Source organism: Rhinolophus sinicus, chromosome 16 (genome assembly GCF_057876585.1).
Source record: "Rhinolophus sinicus isolate RSI-liver-muscle chromosome 16, RSI-T2T, whole genome shotgun sequence".
NCBI lineage: Eukaryota > Metazoa > Chordata > Mammalia > Chiroptera > Rhinolophidae > Rhinolophus > Rhinolophus sinicus.
In genome coordinates, this window is record NC_142516.1 from 19,601,126 (window position 1) to 19,626,344 (window position 25,219).

The following is a 25,219-nucleotide window of genomic DNA, read 5'->3' on the forward strand; positions in this document are numbered from 1 at the left end:
CTCAAAGTCTTTTGTGGACACAGATTTTTTTGATATCGGGAGACCGAATGTTAGGTCAGGCCAGAGAGGACGTACACATGCCCTTCCATACCTCCATGGGCCAAGTATTTCTCTCATCTCCAGAAATCTCCCAGGTACTTTCTAGCTTCCAGTTGAACCCCAACTCTCTAGGTAAATGGCTCTGTGGGGATGGGTGTCTCCCAGCTCCTTTCACTGAAAGCATCCAACCTAGTTTAGGCCCCACTGAAACAAGATGATACACCATGCAGGAAAACGGGCTGCATGTGTTATTTTCTTGTGTTAACACTAGCTTTTACAAAACAGGAGTAGGAACATTTCGTGCTATCAGAAGAATATATGTGGATGTGAAGAGGTACACCTGGTTGTTTAAGATACGACTTTGATTCAGAAAAATCTCTGAACTTTTGAATTTTCCTAGAAATAGGCACCGGATTTGGGCCTAGAAAATGTAGCAGTTGATTTTCCAGAAGAAAAGTGAACGAATGGAATTTCCCTTTTGTGTGACTTACAGTATGTTTACTATAAGTTTACTGTAAGTTTACAGTAAGTTTACTTACAGTAATCTTACTGATGGGAACAGGAATGCAGAAGCAGGGTTTCCATTTGTCGTGGTAATGGTGGAGGGCCATGCTGCGACTTAACAATTTAATTCAGCAAATATTGATTGATTGATTATATACAAAGACCTGTGCTAAGTGCTGAAGGGATAGGAAGATGAAAAGCAGATTGTCCCTTTTTCCTTGGAGGCCAAGTCTCATAACTTTATTGATAGGGGAGATGTAGCTAGCCTCACGAGAGCTAATGACTTGTGGTGTAAGCTACCAGTGTTTCCATGGCCACCAATTTCAATTTATCATGCAGTGAGTGAGTGGCATGATCTATCTGGGGCAGTGCCAAGGATTAGAAAAGAACCATTACAGTGTCTTTATTTATATGTCTTTATTTATACCCTGTTTCCCCGAAAATAAGACCTACCTGGACAATCAGCTCGTGTCTTTTGGAGCAAAAATTAATATAAAACCCAGTCTTATTTTACTATAAGACCCGGTCTTTATGATGTAATATAATATAACATAATATAATATAATACAATATAATACTGAGTCTTGTATTAATTTTTGCTCCAAAAGATGCATTAGTGCTGATTGTCCAGGTAGGTCTTATTTTCGGGGAAATAGGGTATGTGTTAATTTCCTACATTTACTTGAAGTTTACAGAATAAAGTTGGGACCTTTGTTTAGTTTTGGTGCAAGTAAAATTTCCTTCTATTTTTCTTTTTGTCCATTTTTGTGGGTTTTAATGAATTGTAACACATTTGCACTTACATTACCTCCTTTATCTTCTTGATTTTCATAGCTTGCCTACATTAATGATATTAAGTTTTTGTTATGCTTATCACAACCCCCCCAGGTTATTTACTCTTTAACTTTCTTTACAATATTCTTTTTGACATTTAGACATTTTAAATTTTCATGTAATCAATCTATTGTTATATAGCTTCTGCCTCTGGTCATGGCAAGAAAAGCCTTCCCCACCCCGAAATCAGATTAATTCTTATTCTCTGAAACGTTCTAATGCTTCTTAATAGTTTTGCTTTTCATATTTAAACTTAGATCCATTTGGAATTTGTTTGGATATATGGTATAAGGCTAAATTTACATGCTACTATTTTTTTTTTTTAAAGATTTTATTGGGGAAGGGAACAGGACTTTATTGGGGAACAGTGTGTACTTCCAGGACTTCTTTTTTCCAAGTCAAGTTGTTGTCCTTTCAATCTTAGTTGTGGAGGGCGTAGCTCAGCTCCAGGTCCAGTTGCCGTTGCTAGTTGCAGGGGGCACAGCCAGCAACCTTGTGGTTGAGAGGACGCACTCCAACTGAGCCATCCGGGAGCTCAGTGGCAGCTCAGCTCAAGGTGCCGTGTTCGATCTTAGTTGCAGGGGGCAGAGCCCACCATCCCTCGCGGGACTTGAGGAATTGAACTGGCAACCTTGTGGTTGAGAGCCCACTGGCCCATGTGGGAATCGAACCGGCAGCCTTCGGAGTTAGGAGCACGGAGCTCTAACCACCTGAACCACCGGGCCGGCCCCTACATGCTACTATTTTTTCCCCCCAAATGATGAGCCAATTTCCTGTCACCTTTGGAAAGACTGTTCACATCCCACACTATATTTGTATTGATTTATTTAGCTCTCTTTCTAGACTGTCCTAGCTTCTATTGTACCTTTCCCTGTCCTATGCTTGTACCTTACTATTTCAATTGTTGTAATTTTATAATATACAATTTTGCAAGACAGGTTCTTCTTCATCGCTTTTCTCCATACTCTTCAAAATTTTCTCATCATGCAAACCCCATATTTTCCTTTGTCATTTGCTTCTAGTAATGAAGGATATTGTCAACACCTAGGAACAGTAATGAGGTTCTCCCTTCTGGGTCTTCCCCCATCTCACATACCCAGGGTAAAAGAACTACATCCTCCAGCCCAGACATGACCCATTTCTTGCCTTGGGTCTGATTTGGTTTAAACCAGCCATGAGGCTAATGGAAAGGAGAGCAGATCTGCCAAGGACAGCAGTTTGGGGGACAGGAAACAGTGCCTTGGAAAATATGACTAGAAGTTAGCGTTCTTTAACCTTGAAATGTGGCTACGAACCAGCCTGATGAAGTTTAGGCCTTTTCATTAGAGAAGAAAAGTAGACTGTCTATAATATAAAGTGGGGAAGGCCTTAAGCAGAAAGAGCAGAAGATAGTCTAGAAGTCACATGTTGATCGAATCAACTGGATGGTACTGCTGCATTTAGAACTACATACAAGAGACAGGGCAGTGTGGCATGGAACAAGCAGGGGGTGGCCTTCCTGTTCATTATGTGGGCCCGCCTTTCCGAGCTGAGAACACGTTGTTCTGCTCTTACTGAGGGTGGTGAGAAACTGAGTGGTTTTGAAAGCTTAGCCAAGAGATTAGAGGAACTAGAATTATTAGTCTTAGAGAAGAAAAAATGGAGAATAAAAGAGCCTGAGAAGGTTCTCATATAGAAAAGAGTGAGCAGTTAGTCTCTCTCTAGGCTGAAAACAGGAACCATATGATAAAACCACTTATTTTACTGTGATGACAAAACACCACAAATGAAAGGGCATTTCAGTGACAGCCTGAGGGCAGAAGTTTTCTATTTGGGAGAGGCACATTCCGCTGGAGCACAGGTAGGGGACTTTCATACATTCTCCTCTCCCCATCCCTACTGCAAGAACCAGCTGCGGTCCTCCTCAGGCGTGTCAGTTATGGAATCTGTTTCTGGGCACCTCATGGAAGCAGTGTAGACCTTCTACCCCTCTGTGTGAGGCCTTGACTGTCAGCAGGGGCTGTTCCAGGTCATCTGCTAGGGTCCCTGGCAGTCCCACAGGTTTAATGGGTAATCTATGCGACCATATCTGTGTGACTTTGGAAGAAATTCTAGATATATCACCGTTTAACAAAAGCTATAGGGGACGCTCACTCTTCCACCTGGTCTTAGGGCCTGGATTTCCTGGTGGTCTGCTTGTCTTTTCTCAGATGCACTTACACTGTCCCGGAGTCACCATGGCCTGTCCTGCTGATGACTGACTCCGTATCACCAGCACCGTTTGCTTCCCATCTCTGGACCTGTATTTCTGACTGCCTGCTGGACATTTCCACAAGCACTTCAAACTTCACAGGTCTAGAAGGGAGCTGCTTCTGAACTGTTCCCCAGACCTTGATGAAGGATGTCACCACTGACATACGCGTAGTTGCCAAAACCCAAGCCCAGATTCCTTCTCCTTCCTCATCTTCCACCACATTTTGTTCCGTCTCTACTCTGAGTGGCTCTTCCATCTCCATTCTCAGTGCCATCGCTTGCTTCAGATCTCAGGCACTTTGTACCTAGATTTTTTTTTTTTAATTTAAATTAAAATTTTTGGGGTGACATTAGTAATAAAATTATATAGGTTTCAAGTGTACAATTCTATAATACACCATCTATACATTGCATTGTGTGTTCACCACCCAAAGTCAAATCTCCTTCCATCACCATATATTTGACCCCATTTACCCTCTTCTACCTCTCCCCTCCACCTTTCCCTTCTGATAACCACTAAACTGTTTGTGTCTATGAGTTTGTTTTGGATGACCTGTGCTTCTGCTCTTTTCTAATTCATCCTCCAATGAGCTGTCTAAACTGTATTTCTAAAAGACACATCTGCTAAGAGTCTTTAAATGACTTTTCCTTATGTCCAGGACTTCACATCTGACCTCTACCCACACCTCTCACTTGAGTGCCTGCCTCTACCCTGCTGGGACTCCACATTTCAACCATACTGAATTACTTGTAGTTCTGTCTGTGCTGGCTCCCTCTTATTCCTCTTGCCCCTGCATTTATCTGTTCCTGTCTTTGATAGGCTCACCCTCTTGCCCTTTGATCCAGCTGTTCTTCCTTGGCATTCCCACAACTTTGTATAAATTTCTCATAGCTCTAAGCACCATGTGTTTACAATATTATCTCCACTATTAGACTCTGAGCTCTGGGAAAATAGAAACTATTATTTCTATGGCTTCCCAGCCTTATATGGTGCCTGGTGCATAGAGGTGGGTGATAAATGTGTTGAATGACAGTGTATGAATAACGTTCAATAGAGCTTTAAAAACTATTGAGGAAGGTCTAAGTTTTTATTTATTATAATTTGGATTGAGAATTTATACCCTAAAGCTATTTTCTAATTGGATAAATAGAGTCTTGAGTATCTATTTTGGCTTCCTAGTCCTTGATTTTACTGTGGCAGGGTTCAGGGCTGGCGGGGGGTGGGGGGGAAGGTAGGAGAGGAGTCGTATTTTATTCCTTCCCGTTCTCTCTTCCTCTTTCCCGCCTGTAAATCTCATCTACTTGATAGCATTGTTGAGAAGATTAAATGAGATGAGGCATATAGAAGACACATTTAGTATATTTGGTTAGTGCCCAATACATCTAAGCTGTGTTTCTCGCAAGGCAGAATGACAACTGGTACATAAATGTAACTTCCGGTTAGATGGTGGACCACCAGTGTCAGACAATTAGTATACTCTTCGCCCAGTGGAAAATCTGCTTGGGAAATCTGGTTGCTGGGAGAGTAAAATAAAGGATCTAGAAGTCTAATGTGCTGGTCTTCCCCACCAAATAGGGACTTATCCACCAAGTAAATATTAATGCCCACAGCATCCACCCTCTGTCAGTGCCGGGGCATTACTTCTCTCTAAAAAAAATTTTTTATAGTAAAACATATATAACATAAAATGTACCATGTTAACTGTTTTCCACAGTTTATTGACATGAAGTACATTCACAATGTGTAAACCATCACCAATATGTCTAAAACATTTTTCTCACCCCAAACAGAAACTTTATTTCTGTTAAGCAATAACTCCCATTCCCTACCCATCGCCTCAATCCTTGGCAACCTGTAATCTGCTTCCTGTGTCTATGAATCTGCCTATCCTAGATATTTCGTACAAGTGGAATCATACAATATTTGTTTTTTTTGTGTGTGTCTGGCTTATTTCACTTTGCATAGTGTTTTCAAGATTCATCCATGTTGTAGCATGCATCAGAACATACTCCTCACTTCTTACATTAAAATTTTCCTCTTGATGGCCCCGCTAGGACCACTTTCTTCATGCTCTTACTTATTCTGATCATGCCCTATTTTTCAACATGTTTTCAGAGCCTCCCCTTCCGGAAGTAGACTTTCTCTCAGTACATGGAGGGCCTCTACCACGTCTAAAACTGAGGAAAGCCAAGGAGAAAAATGGACCGATCAGGTCAGTAGTGGCCCCTTTTCCAGGGTTGCCCAGTAAACCTCATGAAATGTTTTTGGAAACTTTGGGTGGCTGCACTTGAACAGTTGGGGCAATGCAGTCAGGGCCTCTTTTTTTTCGTTCTTTGGCCACTTTAAATTCTTTTGGCCACTTTAAATTAAAGACTGGGCCTTTAATTCCAACCAGCACCCTTCCCAACAAATAGACTTTTAAAGGACCAGAGACAAGTAGCTTAGCTCAAGAAATAAAATCTGTTCCTTTAGTCATTGGACAAGCATTGGCTGGGTGTCTGTGACATGTCAGGCGTTATCCTTTACACTCACATATCTGTTAGTGACAGTGCATCAGCAGCATCATGCCATTTACCAGACAGAATATATTTTTCTTGATTTAAGGTGGATCTTCAGGTATGTATAGTGGCTTCTGAAAGGGTCATTTGAATAATTCTTTTAATTCATTCATGTATTGAGTTCTGGGCAGACATTGTGTAGTTAATGACTGCTTCTGGGACTCCAAATGATAGTAGGATAGAATTAATTTACCTCAGTTGGAGGACTACATTGTGTTCAGTTAAGCATTTTATTGACAAATGTCGTGGTAGAATTAGGAAAGCAGAATCATTCCTTTTTAGAGAGGAAGATAGAGGTTGTCCTGGAGAGATGAGCAACTTGCTCACAGGAATAAGTCAAGGAGATAACACTACTTTGCCATCCTTGACACAACCTACATTGCCTTGCGTCTCTCTTGACCTATCAGTCTAATGACCCTCCAGTACAATCAAGGTAAAAATAAATGTGAGGTATTATAAAAAAGAACATCTAAAGATATTACCTGTGTGTCTATTTATAATGAAACTTAGGCTTTTTCTCTCTTTCCATTAGTTTAAGTTCAGTAAAATGCTCAAAGGTCTTACAAGGACTGGGTATTGCCTAAATTGTTCTGTTTCTTGATGCCTGACAAGTGACTGGAAGACATTATAATTCTGTTGCTAAAAGAGAACATAAGTTGTGATATCACTGCCTGAAAGAATTTGCAAGAGCAAATGTGATATTTGGGTCAAACAATTATTATACGTAAGGCAAAAAGAAGAGGCAAATGACAGTCTACTCTTGTGGCTTGTGCAGGTCAGTGCCTCCAAAACAGGAAGTGGAGATCTGTGAGTCATTCAGGGAGGGGGGTGGTGGGAAAGAGGTGAGGAGTCCTTCCAGAACAGTCATGTTCCAAACAGCCACAACTGCTTCCCTCACGTCATCAGGGCCAATTACCAGCAGGCAAGTGGGGCAATTTCCTCGGCCTGACAACTAGACCTGGTTTGAGCTGGGGGTAGCAGCTTTGCCAGTGTTAACAGACTTGAGCCTGCTTTGTGCATTGTTGTGCGGCAGTGGTTTGGGGCCCATGGTGGAGCCGGGGCTCTGGGACCAAGACTTTCTTCCTTAGCTTGTGGATCTTGGGTGGATAATGTAGCCGATTCTTGGGCCTCTCAATGGCGGTGTCTCCCACCCTTGCCAGACTAGAGGAATCACCTGGGCTGCTTTATCAGCAAGCTAAATTCTCAGACTCAGCTCCTGGAAAATTGAATTCAGTATGTCTGGGGATAAGGACTAGAACTTTGTATGATTATCAAGCAACTCAGGTGATTGTGATCATGCTAAATGGGGAGACCGTTTTCTGTCATGGGAATGGGGCCTCTAGTGGGCAATTGTACAGAGCCAAGTAGTTCAGGGGAACCGTGAACTTGAACACCACCACCTACTTGGAAAAATGAGAAGGATTTGAAGGTGTGCTTATGGACAGGATGGAGCTGCTGCAACATTTACTTTCTTACCTGTGGCCATCATTTATAGGGATATCTTAAGTCCTCAGGAAAGTTTGTTGTTACAGGTGTTCCCTTGTAGGCAGTGGGGGCTGAGTCAATGTTTATTGGCGGTAGCAGTGACAACTCATTGCCCTGCAGGCTTTACTTCATTCCCTTCAAAGAAATCCCTAACTGCATTAGGACTGACCTGGTGAAAGTGAACCCAGAGTTTGTAGAAATCAGAGCCCGAGGACACCTAAGATGTTTGGAACCAAGACTTTCCAAATCGAACACCTACTCTATGGGGAGGGCTACCTTTTCTTAACCTAGTGACTCATGGGAAGCAAGACATGGGGCATCAGGAATGTGGAACAGGAAGTGTATATTTACTGGTAAAGTGGAATTATGTGGCCTCATGATAATGAATTTTGGAAATTACCCTGATCACATTAGGTAATGATACATGTTTTTTCTCTTTACTGAAATTTTACCTCAAGAAACATTAGTGGGGAGTCAATCACAGCCAAAGAGCTGTGTAAGGATTTGCAGAGATACAAGAGTAAATCATTCAAATCCCTGCAATCAAGCCTGATAGAGAAAGCAGACGTTCAAACACTTACTATACAAGTAGCAGGAAATATGCACTGAGTAGGTGGTAATAAAAAGAAAGGCATAATTCATTCTCAGTGAAATTTTATTCTTAGACAGCTTTTCTATTTGAGGGATAAAAAATAACAAAACACATGACAAATGACACCTGATTGCTAACCTGTTTCTATGTCTACACTTAAGGAACAGTTTTACAATGTACATGTGACATTTTGCCTTTCTGGCTGGATCAGGGTACTGCCAGACTAGATGAACTCATGGTGACTTTGCACTCCTTGCTTCTCATTGATTTCATAGGAACTTTGGTATCAGTCCATGAACTGCAGGGAGTGTAAATCACATGAGTTCTATGTTAGGTTACCATGTGATTTCCTGGAGTCTTTTTGCAGAGTTAGTATTATATATTAACTCTTATAGGCAGTCAGTCTCCATGTGACTGACTGCTAAACCCTTTCCACAGCTGGGCTTTATTTGCCCATGTGAAAATCACTGATTAGATCAACTTTATGACATGTGTGCCCAAGGCAGTGCAGCAACTTCTCCCAGACAGGGAGGCTGTCCTTGGCATCCATTGGCAGCCAGAACGTGAAGAGATTCCTCACCCAGTGTCATCTGGCATTAACTGTGGGTTAAAACCGGTTGCTTGACTGTTGGAGCTGTCAGACGAAATCCCATGTGGGCAACGACTTTTTCTTGTCCAGTGTTGTATCTCCAGTGCTTAGAAAAGTGCTTATCTCATAGCGAGCATGCAATAAATATGAGTAAATGAATGAATGAATCTCCCAAATGAGAGTCTGATAGACATTTTCTCTTTCCTTCCAGTTCGTATCAGGTGTTAGTGGTTCCCCTGGCCCTCCAAAGCACGTTTTCTTGTGATTCTGAAGGGGCTACCTCATTCTTTAGCAACACTTCTGATGCTGATGGATATGTGGCTGCAGAACTACTGGCCAAAGATGTCCCCAATGAAGTCATGGAGATAGCTGTTGGAGACAGGCTGTATTATGGGAAATACTATAATGCACCCTTGAAAACAGGAAATGATTATTGCATCATATTACGAATCACAAGTGAATGGAATAAGGTATATTTCTTTAAAAGCTCTTATGAACTCTCTATTTTCTTCTTCACATGAAATTTGAATGTTTGAATATTTGTTTTCCAGATGGACACTGCATGTAATAACCATAAGAATGTATTGAATACTTTGCCTTTCTAAAGGACAGGCAGGTGAAACCATTATGGACATTGATAGTCTACTTCCTGGAGAACCTGGTTGGAACTGCGTTAGGACTGACCTGGTTTTGATTCTTCCTCTTTAGCTTCACAAATGTTCTCATTCTCCAGCACTGCTGAAGCCTGAGTTGGAGAGTAATATCTGGATCTCTCTGTCACTTCCATGTCGTACTCCTGCCAGGCTGCTGCCTCCTCTCATTCTCCCGGAAGCAGGGGAGGGAGGGGCAGATTAAGCTCAGCATTGCATTATTTTCTGCTTGCATTATTTTCTGCTTGCATTTCTGCTTCCTTGGCTATTGCATAGGTTCTCCTCTCCTCCCCTCTGTCCTTAGCTGTGTTCTTCCAGTAGTGGCTCTTTCGTGAGGCATAGACCCAAATATTCATCACATAATAAATAAATATAATGAGCTGGACAAACAGAATAGCAACAGCTGGATCAGGCAGTCAGGGATGGAAGATGTTCTGGAGGAACCACTGTGATGGTTGCCCAGGAGAACTCTGTAAGGTTGGTATAAATTCATAAGGGTTGGTCATTGAAACTGGAAAAATTAATTACTAGTAATAGAAACATCTCTTGACTGATGACTTTGAGCCATTTAGAGTGGAAGGTCATCACATATTTAAAACTGAGGCACTAGTAAATTCTATATAAGACACAAGTGTAATGTGCTATTATGCTTGATATAAAACCAATAGGTACTTTTAAGAACTTGTGCAAAGTTCTTTTAAGAACTCCAGCAAAGAGGCCTGGTAGTGTTTTGTGACAATAATGTAGGAATTAAGGACTGGAAGGTTAAAACCAAGAATATGTTGCCTGCCCTGAACTTGTTCAAAAGGTTTTTATGATTTAGACAAGGCCTTCTTGCTGGAAAATTACCTGGAAACCCTGGTTTGGCATGTCTAGTCATGGACACAGCACGGGCAGTACAAAATGAGTATAATTTAAAGATTGGTCAGAGAGCTGCTATCCCAGATTGAGATTTTGGTCTGGAAGAGTGTATTAGTCAGATTGGGCTGCCATTACAAAATACCATAGTCTGGGTGGTTTAAACAACAGACATTTATTTCTCACAGCTCTGGAGACTAGGAATTCCAGGATTTAGGTGCAGGCCAATTTGGTTCCCCAATGAGGGCCCTCTTTCTGGCTTGCAGACAGCTGCCTTCTTGCTGTCTCCTCACACGGTGGAGAGTGAGTGAGCTCAATCTTCCTCATCTTATGTGGATGCTAATCTCATCATGGGAGCCCCACTCTCATGACCTCATCTAACCCTGATCGCTTCCCAAAGGCCCTACCACCAAATACCATTACACTGGTGGTCAGAGCTTCAACATATGAATTTGGGGGGAACATAAGCATTCAGTCCATAACAGGGAATAAAGTGGGAGGTTAGGATAAGAATTCGAGTTTATAGGAAACTTTCCTGTGATGTCATTGTTATCTGTTCATATGGCTGAACAGAACATGTGTTGTTCTCTAGCTGCTAAAGGGGATGAAGGGGCTTTGAAAAAATTTATATTTGGACTTGCATATTTGAATTGCAGTTCCCCCTGTGGGTTTCAAATATATTAGTGTTACCGTCATATTAAAATCAGTAGTGATTTATTTGTTTGTTTATTCATTTAGCTTTCTAAACAGCTTTACTGAGATACAATTTATGTACCATATAATTTACCCATTTCAAGTATGCAATTCTATGGTTTTTAGTATATTCAAAAGGTTGTACAAAATTAATATTCAGAAATCAGTTGTATTTGTATACACCAATAATAAACTATCAGAAGGCAAAATTAAGAAAACAGTCCCATTTATAATTGCTTCAAAAACTATAAAATACTTAGGAATAAATTTAACCAAAGTAAAAGACCTGTACTCAGAAAATTATAAGACACTGAAAAGAGAAATTAAAGAAGCTACAAATAAATGGAAACACATACTATGCTCATGGATAGGAAGGATTAATATAGTTAAAATGTCCATATTGCCTAAGGCAATATATAGATTTAATGCAATTCCTATCAAACTACCAAGGACATTTTTCACAGAAATAGAGCATATAATCCTAAAATGTATATGGAACCATAAAAGACCCTGAATAGCCACGATAGTCTTGAGAAATAAGAACAAAGTGGGAGGTATCACGATACATGACATCAAATCATACTACAAGGCTATAGTAATCAAAACAGCATGGTATTGGCATAAAAAAAGACACATAGATCAATGGAACAGAACAGAGAGTCCAGCAATACATCCATACCTATATGGTCATTTAATCTATGACAAGGGAAGCAAGAATTTACACTGGGGTAAAGAGTCTATTTAATAAATGGTGCTGGGAAAACTGGACAGACACATGCAAAAAAATAAAGCTGGAGCACCTCCTTACACCATATACAAGAATAAATTCAAAATGGATTAAAGACTTCAATGTAAGATCTGAAACCATAAAGCTCCTAGAAGAAAATATACGAAGTAAATTTGCAGACATTACCCTTAGTAATATTTTTACTGATATTTCCCCTCAGGCAAGGAAAGTAAGAGAGAAAATAAACATATGGGATTATATCACACTGAAAAGGTTTTTCACAGCAAAGGAAACCATCAATAAAACAAAAAGGCATCCTATTGAATGGGAGAAGATATTTGTCAATGATACATCTGATAAGGGGTTAATATCCAAAATTTATAAAAAAAAACTCGTTCAACTCAACACCAAAAAAACAATCAACCCAATTAAAAAATGGGCAGAGGACATGAAGAGACATTTTTCTAAAGAGGACATACAGATGGCAAACAGACAGATGAAAAAATGTTCAACCTTACTAATCATTAGAGAAATGCAAATAAAAACCACAATGAGATACAACCTCACTCCAGTCAGAATGGCTATCATCACTAAATCAACAAACAATTGCTGGTGAGGATGTGGAGAAGAGGGATCCCTTGTGCACTGCTGATGGGATTGCAGATTGGTGCAGCCGCTATGGAAATCAGTATGGAGGTATCTCAAAAAATGGAACTACCTTATGACCCAGCAATTCCACTCTTAGGTATCTATCCAGAGAAATCCAAAGCATTAATTCGGAAAAATTTGTGCATCTCTATGTTTATTGCAGTGCTATTCACAATAGCCAGGACATGGAAACAATCGAAATGCCCATTGGTAGACGACTAGATTAAGAAACTGTGGTACATTTATACAATGGAGTATTACTCGGCTATAAAGAAGAATGAAATCTTACCATTTGCAACGATATGGATGGACCTAGAGAACATTATGTTAAGTGAAATAAGTTAGACAGAGAAAGACAAATACCATATGATCTCACTTATATGTGGAAGCTAAAGAATAGAATAAATAAACTAATCAGAAACAGTCTCAGAGATACAGAGGAAAAACAGGGTTGCTAGATGGGAGGGCAGTGGGGATGAGGGAGAAGGTGGGGGGATTAGAAAGCACAATCAGTAACCACAAGATTGCCACAGGGATACAAAAGACAGTTTGGGGACTATAATCAATAATGTAAAGATATTGTAGGGTATCCAATGGACACTTGTCTTATTAGGGAGACCACTTTATGGACGGTGTAGGTGCCTGACCACTGCAGTGTACACCTGAAGCTGAAGCTGAATAATAATGAACGTCGACTATAATTTAATTATATATATATATATATATATATAGTCACAGGATGTGGAGTACAGCATAGGGAATAGAGTAAATGGAATTGTAACAGCTATATACAATGTCAGAGGGGTAGTAGATTGGGGGAGGGGGTTATCACTTTGTGAGGGGTATAAATGTCATTTTACACAAAACTATTACATTGTTTTGTACACCTGAAACTAATAATAAAAAATTTAATTTTAAAAAGGTTGTACAACCATTACCACCATCTAATTCCAGAACGTTATAGCAGTGATTTATTTTTAACATTTATTTTTAATTGCAGTAAAATACATATAACATAAAATTTGCCATATTAATAATTTTTAAGCATACAGTTTAGTAGTACTAATACATTACATTGTTATGCAGCCAATCTCCAGAACTCTCTTCAACTCACAAAACTGAAACTCTATAGTCATTAAACAACAATTCCCCGTCTCTCCCTCAACTCCTGGCAGTTACCCTTCTATTTTCTGTCTATGAATTTGACTACTCTAGGTACCTCATGTAAGTAGAATCATACAGTATTTATCTTTTTGTGATTGGATTATTTCACTTAGCATAATGTCCTCAAGGTTTATCCATGTTGTGGCATATGTTAGAATTTCCTTCCTTTTTTAGACTGACTAGTATTCCATTGTATGTATCTACCACATTTTGTTTATCCATTCATCTGTAGACAGATACTTGGGTTACTTCCATCTTTTGGCTATTGCAAATACTGCTGTTATGAACATGGGTGTACAAATATATCTTTGAGTCCCTGCTTTCAAATTTTGGGGGGTATACCCAGAAGTGAAATTGTTAGTCATATGGTAATTCCATTTTTAATTTTTTTAAACAACTGCCATACTATTTTCCATAGCAGCTGCACCATTTTACATTCCCACCAATAGTGCACAAGGCTTTGATTTTCTCCACATTCTCTCCAGCACTTGCTGTTTTCTGTTTTGACAATGGTCATTCTAAGGGATGAGAAGTGGTATCTCATTGTGGTTTTGGTTTGCATTTCCCTAATGATTAGTGATGTTGAACATTTTTTCATATGTGGGTGTTTTTGACAATTTGTATATCTTTTGAGAAAGGGTTATTCAAGTTCTTTGCCCATTTTTAAGTTGTTATTTATTTCTTTGTTGTTGAGTTTTAGGAGTTCTCTATATAGTTTAGATATTAATCCCCTATAAGATATACAATTTGCAAATATTTTTCTTCCACTCTGTAGGCTGGCTTTTTACTCTTTTGATAGTGTCCTCTGATGCACAGAAGTTCTTAATTTTGGTGAAGTCCAATTTGTCTATTTTTTTCTTTTGTTGCCTGTGCATTTGGTGTCATATCCAAGAAATCACTGCCAAATCCAATTTCATGAAGCTTTTCCTCTGTTTTCTTCTGAGAATTTTAGGTCAAATATTTAGGTTTGATCCATTTTGATGTAATTTTAATATTTGTTGTTAGGTAGGAGTCCCACTTCATTCTTTTGCATGTGGATATCCAGTTTTCCCATCACCATTTGTTACAAAGATTTTCTTTTCCCATTGAATGGGTTTGGCATCCTTGTCAAAAATCATTTGACCATATATGGAAGGGTTTTTTTCTTTTTTAATTTTGAATAAAATGAAAACCATATATGGAAAGGTTTATTTCTGGGCTCTGTATTCTGTTCCATAGGTCTGAATGTCTGTCTTTATGTCAGTATCAAACCGTTTTGATTAGTGTAGCTTTGTAAGTAAAACTTGAAATCAGGCAGTGTGAGTTTTCCAATTCCCCCATTTTGTTGTTCCTCTGTGTATCTGTCCCAATAAATAGCATCACCATACTCCCAGTTGCTAAGACAGAAATTTAGGAATAATTCTTTTTTTTTTTTTAAGATTTTTTTAATTGGGGAAGGGGAACAGGACTTTATTGGGGTACAGTGTGTACTTCCAGGACTCTTTCTCCAAGTCAAGTGGTTGTCCCTTCAATCCCAGTTGTGGAGGGTGCCGTTCAGCTTCATATTGTTGTCCCTTCAGTCTCAGCCGTGGAGGGCGCAGCTCAGCTCCAGGTCCAGTTGCCGTTGCTAGTTGCAGGGGGCCATGCCTTGTGGGAGTCCAACCGGCAACCTTGTGGTTGAGAGGATGCGCTCCAACCAACTAAGCCATCTGGGAGGCAGCTCAGCTCAAGGTGCCATGTTCAATCTTAGTTGCAGGGGGCGCTGCCCACCATGCCTTGCGGGATTCGAGGAGTTGAACCGGCAACCTTGTGGTGGAGAGCCCACTGGCTCATGTGGGAATCGAACCTGCAGCCTTCGGAGTTAGGAGCACAGAGCTCCAACTGCCTGAGCCACCGGGCCAGCCCCTAGGAATAATTCTTGTCTCCTCCCTTTTTCTTATCTCTTGTCCGGCCCATCATCAAATTTCATCAAATTGTGTCAATTCTATCATCTTAATGCTGTTTAAAATCATCCTTTCCTTTCCTTCTTCATTAACACTGTTTGGCCTTTGACATCTCTTGTCTGAACATGAATTTTTTTCTTTTTTTTTCCTTCTGGTTCTAGGGGAAAGATTTTTTTTTTTTTTTAAATTAAAGTTTATTGGGGTGACAATTGTTGGTAAAGTTACATAGATTTCAGGTGTGCAATTCTGTGTTGCATCATCTATAAATCACATTGTGTATCCACCACCCAGAGTCAGTGAACATGAATTTTTTTTTTAAATTTTATTTTATTAAATTTATTGGGGTGACAATTGTTAGTAAAATTACATAGATTTCAGGTGTACAATTCTGTATTACATCATCTATAAATCCCATTGTGTGTTCATCAACCAAAGTCAGTTCTCCTTCCATCACCATATATTTGATCCCCCTTACCCTCATCTCCCACCCCCCACCCCCCACCCACCTTACCCTCTGGCAACACGAACATGAATTTTCTAACTCATCTTTCCTGTCTGTTTTTCTGCCTGTCTCCTTTTTTCATACTGCTCCCACAATAAGTTTTATAAAATACAAATCTCATCAAGGCACTTCATTTTAATGAGTTCCCTTCTTCACCCGGCCCTGCCAATTTCTTTCCTTTAGTACACTCAGTTCCTTAGTTACTGCCTTGCTATTGGAGTTGTTTTTCTTCCCCAATGTCTTGAAATACATACAGGAATGTATTGCCATTCCTTTACTGGTTAGTCTTGCATATTATCTTTCATTAGATGGACTTGATGCCTGAGCATCAGGCAAAATTTAGTCACATTCAAAGCCTTATGCCCATTTTAAGCTTTTCCCAGAGTTTTCCAGTATAGATATTTCTTTTTTAATTTTGAATAAAATGAAAACCAGAATGGCCAAGGCTGTCACTTGAAAGAGAATCTCCATTGCAGTTGGAGGGATCTTTCTCTAACCACTACTATTCCGTTTCCTCTGGGGAATATTTTGCTGAGTTTATCATAGACAGTAATCCCAGCATTCTTACTGGGCAAATATGCATAAAATAATAGTGGGAGAGAAGAAGAGAAAGTATTTCATTCCAATGAGTTTGTGGGTCTCTTCTACCACAGATGAATTTTCATAACATGTTCTTCTTGCTTTCTTCCTGGTGCTTGGGTACATTTTGGGTAACTGAGGTTGCTAGGTAAGTGTCATCCAGATAGGTGAAATATTTTTACCAGGACTTCTCATAGCCTTGCCTATCACATGCACCATGACTTCTTGCTGAACCTGGATGTGACCTCAGAATCTTTTTCAACATCGTCCTGCAGGCAGTCAATGCCAGTTGCTCAGAGCTGGCAAGAGGAATGAAACTTATTGCCATTCCTGTGGTTTACCCACAGTGTGTGCTTTCTGAGATCTATAGAAAGCTATAGAAGTGATTCCTGGGATCATTTGTGTGCCTGCTACCCAAGGCAGTCCCTTGAACACCTGGTGCTCATAGGGCTAAGTTGTAATATGTTAGAGCTAGATGAGACTGCAAAGATCTTGTAGTCTAAACTAACAGCTAAAACCCTGAATCTTGGAGGGCTAAACTGTACTATTTAAACTGACCTCAGGTGCCACTGAGTTAAATGTATTGCTGTGTTTTGTTTTATAGGTGAGAAGATGCTCCTGTGCAGTTTGGGCTCAGGTGAAAGGTAAAATCATTTTCTGCTTAAGAATGCTGTCCTTAGTTCTGTGTCCAATCTGTAGCATCAAGTGTATGTTAATGAGACTTCTTTTGACATTGTCACAGGTAACAGGAACCTATCTCATATTAGTTTAAGCAAAAAGCCATAGCTGCAAAGGGTGGGGCGTGGGAGCTATGGAATCTGAACAACAGCTGCATCCCCATGAGTGGGACTCTCCCTTTCTTGCTGCCTCTTGTCTCTGCTGTTTCTGGTGTGAGCTGGCCTCATTTTCTTTGACCAGAAGTTGTGTGGTGGGGAGGGTTGGGCCCCAGCTGCCCCAGCTTAGCAACCTCGGTGGGAACAGAAAGTTTTTCAGTTCAGGGAAAGTCTTTTCTCTTAGGTTATGTGTTGGATGAATCACTGTTAATAGATGGTATACTATGGTGTTGGCCTACCTTGGTCTTGGGCTTACTCTTATGACTAGTTGGGGGGCAGATTTGTGTAGTGACAACCCCACCAGGGTTTCACCGAGATGGGGACATGATCCCTGTCAGGAAAAGAGGCACAAAAAATATGTTGGCAGACTAAAACAAAGAGCCTCAACAGTCCACTGCTTTCAACCATTTGATTGCTTAGTATTTTCACACACATACACATACTCATATGCTATCAAGAAAGACACCCTCCATTAAGAAAGTGAAATTATCCTCCATGCAATGGAAAGTGGAACCCTAGTGGAAGGTAACTCAAAGGTAGGTCTGTTACTGCATCCAGCTCCAAGATTCCTGGGCATGGCCCATTCCTCTTGATCAAATCCAGATGTGCTTCTTATGGTCTGTTTAGCAATCCATGACTAAATGGCAAATTCAACCATTCTCAAGCCACAGTATATAATATGAAAGGAAAAACAATATGTACTTTCATTTAGAAAGCAGGAAAAGATAAAGTACTGTGCAGTGGTCAAGGGGCCCATAACAATGACCACATCCTGCTGGACGGAAAAAGCAAGTATCCCCATCCCTGGCAGCAGAATGCATCACTGGATCAGTCAGTTGGGCTGCCTCAGTCTTTCCCTGAGTCTCCTGATGGGAGAGTACCCGTGTTCATTTCCTCAAAGGTGTACCTAACAGATGCAATGGGGAGGAGCTCTACTGAGTCCTGTACAGTTTAAACCTTCTGCTTCCTACACGCAGTTATCCAGGCAGGGGTGGGTGAGGAGGAGAGTTGCCTGAGGGACTGAGCAATGACGGCTCCTTGTTTGCCAGGCTGGGATTTCCCTGGCAGTACATTTCTTTAAACCATCAGGCAGGCAGCCAGTGGATTTGATTCCCAGAAATTCCATTAGTTTGTAGCTAGTTTATGACCTTTCCCTTGTGGTTTATGAGTCCTAGCAACAGCCTGAGGAATTCTGCCTTTAGCCCACAGTATCAGTTTAACCCCTTACAGCCTGTCCCTTACTTTGTAGCAGCATAAAACAATAGGCTGGGGTGGTGAGGAAGAGCTGATATAACCCTGCTTCCAGGAGAATTCCAGTGGGGAATTAGGCTTCCTTCATTCATCTGCTGATCCCCTAACCTTATCTCTCATATTTTTATCTCTACTCACACCAACTTCGGTAAGGTTGGAGGACTTGGCTTTTCAATCAGGCAAGACATAGTACCTGACTGTCAGCCATTTTGGATTATGGATTGCCAGGTGGTGAGGGTCTCTCTCTCTCTCTCTCTCTCTCTCTCTCTCTCTCTCTCTCTCTCATCTCCAGCTTTTTGAGATATAACTGGCATAACATTGTAAAGTTTAAGGTGTACAACATGATGATTTGATACACATATATATTGCAAAATGATTACCACAAAGTTAGTTAACACCTCCATCATCTCACATAATTACCACATACTGGGGGTGCCAAACAAATGTTTACAAGTGGACACTTTGGTCAATGTTGCTCAAGCCATAGTTCGCCATAATAAGAAGTGTCTGGACGCTGATGGTGACCACTTTGAGCACCTCTTGTAATTGCAGAAGTCAAACGTGACTTTTATTCATCTTTTGTTATTGGTATATATTGAGTATTACAATTTTAATACAATTTTCCGTTCTTAAAATGTGTATACATTTTTTGACATCCTCTGTATATATGGATATATATATGATGTGTGAGAACATTTCAAATCTCCTAGCAACTTTCTTATTTATAATGCAGTATTGTTAGCTATAGTCACCACGTTTTGCTTTAGATCCCCAGAATTTACTCATCTTGTAACTGGAAGTTTGTACCCTTAGATCAATATCTTCCCATTTCTCCGACCCCCCAGCCCATGGCAACTACCATTCTAGTCTCTATTTCAATGAGCTCAGCTTTTTTATATTCCATGTATAAGTGAGATCATATAGTATTTGTCTGTCTCTATTTCACTTAGCATAAGTGAGGGCCTCTTTTAACAAAGATATATGTTGTTACATTTCTGCGTGCACATAGGCTAAGCTCCCTTTATTGGAGTTTAATGAAGTCCACAAGAAACAACCACACATTCCAACATTTGGGTTGGGGTTCCCACAAGGAAAAGAGGTGCTTTTATCAGAAAAATGGAAATGCACAAGTATACCAGACAGACACAGAAACAATAGCTTCCAGAATCCAGTTTTCAGCAACTGTTTGGCATGACTGGCAAACACTCAAACTGGATAGAAGAAATGGCCAGAGACTTGCTGCATTCTACTATGATTAAGTTAAACAGGAAGCATTTTACTTTGGAAATATCTAAGTGGCTTTTGGCAGTGCTTTCTTCCCCCTCTCAAATGAAGAACCAACATTGAAAGAGAGTTTGAACCTTTGAATTCAAACTACTGGAAAGCTCTGAATAGAAAACCAACGGTTATGTTGAAATTCTGGAGGTAATTCTAGCATATATTTATCTATGTACATAATTTACCTGGGTTGTGCACTAACCTCTTGCAGTCTCCTTTTGCAGAAAGGAGACATTGTTCCAGTTCACTCATGTCAGGCAATCGCTCATGCTTGCCTTTGCCCGGTCATGAATTATGCTATTTACTTTTTGCAAACTGCCCCAAAAGAGCTTTGTGATAGTTACAAGGGAACCCGCAGTCAGTTTGATGGGAATTGCAGAGGCCTGGGCTTCCTCGCCCGGTCCTGCTACTAATCAGCCTGATGTCTTGTCTTTGAAATGATATTTAAGTTGGCTGATTCTCAATGGCTTCTTTCCGAGATCTGTGAGATCCCTTCCAGCCACAAAGTACTATGAGTCCGTGATTTTTTGAGTCACAAAGCAAGGTGACTCATGTGAGATGGTAAGTTTATAATCAGGAAACATTCCTCAGTGTTAGGCAGAAACCTCTGAGTCCTTTAGTGACTACTCCTCTTTCTCTTTCAGCCCACATTTTGTACCTTGGGCCTTTCTCTCTGATTTTCATTTGTGTGTTCACTCCTGAGTGCAGGCCTTTATATCTGTAGCATGCATGACTGGCAAAGCCTGCTATCTCATCACACGTGTTCAAGGTTTCCCTCTGCACGCCAGCCTGCATGCCACCAGCTGACTCGTATTTGTAAACTGCAGCACTGATTTTATTATTTCCCCACAAATGTTCTTCCACAGTTCTCCATTACTTTCTAGCGTGGTTTCTAAAGCCTCGGTTTGGCACCAACACAGCCTTCTAGTGGCATCTCTCATTCCTCCATGTGCCAGCTCTTCGCTGGGTATGACCCTTGCCCTCTCTTCTTAATGTATTTGCTTATCTGATTGCATACATGCTTCCACCTGGATTGCCCTGTAACCTCCCAGTAATCTCTGCTTATTACAATCCCACCTGTTCTTCAAGATTAAAATTAAATGCCACGTCCTTCCTGAAGATTTTTTTATTTCTTCAATGGGACAGGCTGGTTCTCTCTCTCTCTCTCTCTCTCTCTCTCTCTCTCTCTCTCTCTCTCTCTCTCTCTCTCTCTCTCTCTCTCTCTCTCTCTCTCTCTCTCTCTCTCTCTCTCTCTCTCTCTCTCTCCTTCTCCCTTTCTCTCTCTCTGCCCCCCTCACTCCTTTAGTCATTCTGCCATACTTTAGAGCAACTGGTACACTTGTCTTTTCTTACTGGATTTCATACCCTTAAGGAAGTGCATTTGAAGAGCTGGAGCAGTGCCTGGCACACATTAGGTGCTTAATCAGAATTTATGGAATTGGGTTGAATGATTACCAGGGAATCAGAAGTACAGTTTGATGAAAAACAAAGCATAATAGGTGCAATACTTATCAAATTAAATAAGCCAGAGATGATCTACATCAAGATATAAGCCTACGGTGTACATGTACTCATATGTGTGCGTGTGTCATGCGTATGTATGCATACTCGCACGTACACACTCAATCATTTTAAACCTTCCTGATTGTGGTAGTCAGGGTTCTAAGATGGCTTCACAAATTCCTGGCCCCTGGTGTATACCCACCTTCTCTCAGTTATTCATTCAAAGGCTATTCTAGGTGTGGCTGTCAATGGATTTGAAGATGTAATTAAGGTCCCAAATAGGGAGATTGACTAGATGGACCAGTCCTAATCCCATGGGTCCTTTACATCTGGGTCTAGAGGTCAAAGACAGGGAAAATTGGAGATTCAAAGGGAGAGATGGACTTGACGTAAGGGTTTCTCCTGTTTGCTTTGAAGACAGAGAGGACCACATGATAGGACTGTGGGTGGCCTGTAGGAGCTGAGTGGCCCCTGTCTGACAGCCAGTAAGAATATGGGGACCTCAGTCTTACACCTGCAAGGAACTGAATTGAGCCTATAACCTGAGTGAGCTTGGAAGCAAATTCTTCCCCACAACCTCCACAGGGGAATGTAGCCCACCCTGAAACCTTGATTTCAGCTTTGTGAGGACCTGGTCCTAATGTGCCTGCATGCTGACCCACAGAACTGTGAGCTAGTAATTGAGTGCTCGCTCCTAAGTGTATGGTAATTTGTGAAGCTGTAATAGAAAATGAATTCAATAATGTTGCTGATACATCAGGCTTTATTTATCTCCAAATTAGTTTTCTACTTTGATTTCCTTTGCCGTCTCCTACCCTGTAGGGAATTCAAGTGAAGAGACCCTAGAATTGCAAAGAGAAATTTCACACTCATTAGAACTCACAGTGCTAATTATTTGCAGCTTTTAGAGAATAGAATTGTTGCTTTCAGGAAATGACCCTGCTCATGTAAATTGGTGCAAAAATGTCCACAACCATAGGAACTCCTTGAGCGGTCACGAAGTCTGAGAATAGGAATAGGGTCTTTCTAACTTACTCTTCAGTATCTGTGATATTTCCATTCATGGAGGATTAAAGATAAGTCCAGAGATGCCCAAAGACAGTGGTGGAGTTTAAGCCTAATGAATTTACCCTTTTCCAAGAATGATCACTGAGAATCTGGGATATAACATAGGATTCACTCACCTGGCTTTCTAAAAGAATATTCTACAAGTTATTCAGAAAAAAAGAAAAGAAAAGAAAGAAAAGCATGATTTCATGGCATGAGACTATGGAAAAGAGGGTAACCAGAGGATGGCAAAGCTCTAAAAAATGAAACTCACACTGGACAGTTGAAAGTTTTCTCAGTCAGGGATTAATGGGGGAAGTCCTTAAGGAAGCCTTTGTGGCTGGCTACACCCTGAGTGTTCTGAATGGGATTGACTCAGATTCACAGAGAATGTAGACAAAGTAGACAAAGAGACATACAACCAGGAGCTGTTCTATCAGCAAGAATCATGCCTGGAGCCAGACCCCAAGTCATGTTACGTGTACTAAATAAAGATGATTTTCCATTAGTTGTGTATAGAGAGTCAGGAAGAGTTGGGCTCACTGCTCAGGGTAAATGATGTCCTGCTGGTGGATGGTCAAGAGACAGTCACGTTCCCTAATTCTTACTTTACTTCTGTACCGTTGGTTTATGAGGGGATATGTGAAAGCAAGGGAAGAACTAACTGCTCTACGTAACTTACAGTCTTCTGACCTGGATGAAGCAGATCCTAGCAGGTTCAAAATACAATTTGCAAATGAGATGGATAAACCACTGCAAGTGAGCTTGAGAAATCTTGGTGAAGAAAAGAAAAGTAATAAGACTGGGGGTGAGCAAAGAACATGGAACTTCATACAAGGGAGATAGAGTTTGCAAAGCACAGATGATGACAGTTTGAAGTCAAGGCAAGGCAAGATTTTCAAGGGAGGGCTCTGTGTCCACCTGGAGGAGCAGCAGTAGTTCCCGGCAGTCAGCGCGGAAGCTGTGAGCAGATTAGGTCAGATCGCTCTCCTTTCTTCTCACACGGAGTCTAATTAATTCATCAGGGGATGATGGCTGGCATAATGCATTTTGACTTCAGCCAACACTTAACAATGCCCTGTGGATAATGTGGGCAAATGGGGGCTGTGTGTGAGCTTAGAAACTAGTGGAATGACTACGCAGAGTTTGTGTATTAATGAGTTGATGTCAAATCCAGGAATATTCAGGACATGGGTCACTGCCCACAGTCATCTTCAGTTCCTTATTTTCACCAATCAATGATTAAAAATTCATAGAGGATGAAACTATAGAGGAAAAAATATAGAGAAAATATTGATGACTGACGTTGGAAGGAATGCTGGGTGGATTGGATGAAACAAGTAGTGCAGGAATCTACCAGCTTTTCTCCACCATCTCCAATGCTGTTTTCTCTCTTAAAAACAAAACAAAACCCAGTGAACTTAGTACATAAAAATAGCATTTCATTGTTTTAATTTGCATTTTTATTATTTGTAAGAGAGGAGTTGATCAAAGGTTTGTCAGTTATCTGTATTCATGTTTTATGTGGTTTCCCTTTTCATAGAACTTACTCCTTTTGCTATTGAGGTATTTGTCTTTTCCTTATTGGTCTGTAACACTCACTGTATGTTAACCCCTTGCTTAATTATTCTAAATAGTTTACCCAGGTTTTCATTTGCCTTGTTAAGCTTACTTGTGGTAGTTTTGGTATACAGAAGTGTGTGTGCTTTTTAATGTGGTCAGATCTCTCATGCTCTTATTTTCAGGCTTCTGCATTAGTAAATATGCTTAGAAAATAATTCTTAACCTACTTTAATATTAGATATATATTCACTTACATTTTGTTCTAATTCTTTATTTTCAATTTAGGTCTTTAATCCATCTGGATTTTACTTTGGTGTATAGTATAAGCTCTAATGATCAAAATTACTCTAAATGGTTAGCCAATTTTCTCAACACTAGTTATAAATAATGTATCATTTCCCCAATGATGTGAAGCAGTAATAAAACAACAATAATTAACAATAGCTAACATTTGCTTATTGCTTACTCTGTGCTAGACACTGTTCTAACATGTATTAACTGATTTATTTCTCACAATAACTTAAAAAGTGGATACTATGGTTACCATTTCCATGTTGTGTCATCTCTCTGTGGGGAAACTGAGGTATAGAATGGCTGAATAACTTGCCCAAAGTTACACAGTTAGGGAGTGGTGGTGACCAGATACAGACTTGGGCAACCTGACTCCAGTATTTAAGCTTTGAAATTATTTGATATACTTGGGTTTCTTTCTATGCTTTCTATTTGGTTCCAATGTATTCATTCCTTTGTTGACACTGTACTGTTTTAATATGTAGTAATTCAAGTCACTCCCCTAATTTATTTTTCTTTATTAATTTCTGTTTTAGCCACAGCTCTTCCTTCCATTTTATAATAGGGCTTCTTAAAATGTCAAGGCCTTTTTCGTCTTCTGAATACTAAAAGTAGCCAAACAATACAAGCCATGTTTTTCTAGAAAGTCTCTTGACAACACTTTCTAAGGTAATGGGTTTTGCAGGGCTCTTTAGCAAGAGGTGTGTGCCATGGCTGCACTTGGCAGTGCCTGTGACTCTCTAGAGCCTCCAGTAGAACCAAACTGCTCTGACCCTGGTTGTAGAGATCGGAGCAGTGCCAGTGGTGGAGAGATGGTAAGGCTGAGCTGTCCAATACGATAGCCACTAGCGACACGGGGCTACGGGGCCTTTGAAA

The 25,219-nt window shown here is 40.4% G+C and overlaps 1 protein-coding gene across 5 annotated transcripts in view; it reads left to right on the forward strand.

The window, feature by feature from the left end:
• The window catches only part of SUSD1 (sushi domain containing 1), a 114,710-nt gene that overhangs the window by 82,471 nt on the left and 7,020 nt on the right, over nucleotides 1-25,219 (forward strand). For 4 of the 5 annotated variants that reach the window (XM_074330829.2, XM_088793561.1, XM_088793562.1 and 1 more), the window contains 3 exons: nucleotides 5,726-5,822; nucleotides 9,046-9,304; nucleotides 17,182-17,221. In XM_074330829.2, the coding sequence (XP_074186930.2) occupies nucleotides 5,726-5,822; nucleotides 9,046-9,304; nucleotides 17,182-17,221 (396 nt within the window). The remainder of the gene's footprint in view (nucleotides 1-5,725; nucleotides 5,823-9,045; nucleotides 9,305-17,181; nucleotides 17,222-25,219) is intronic. The other variant, XM_074330831.2, reaches the window with a different exon arrangement.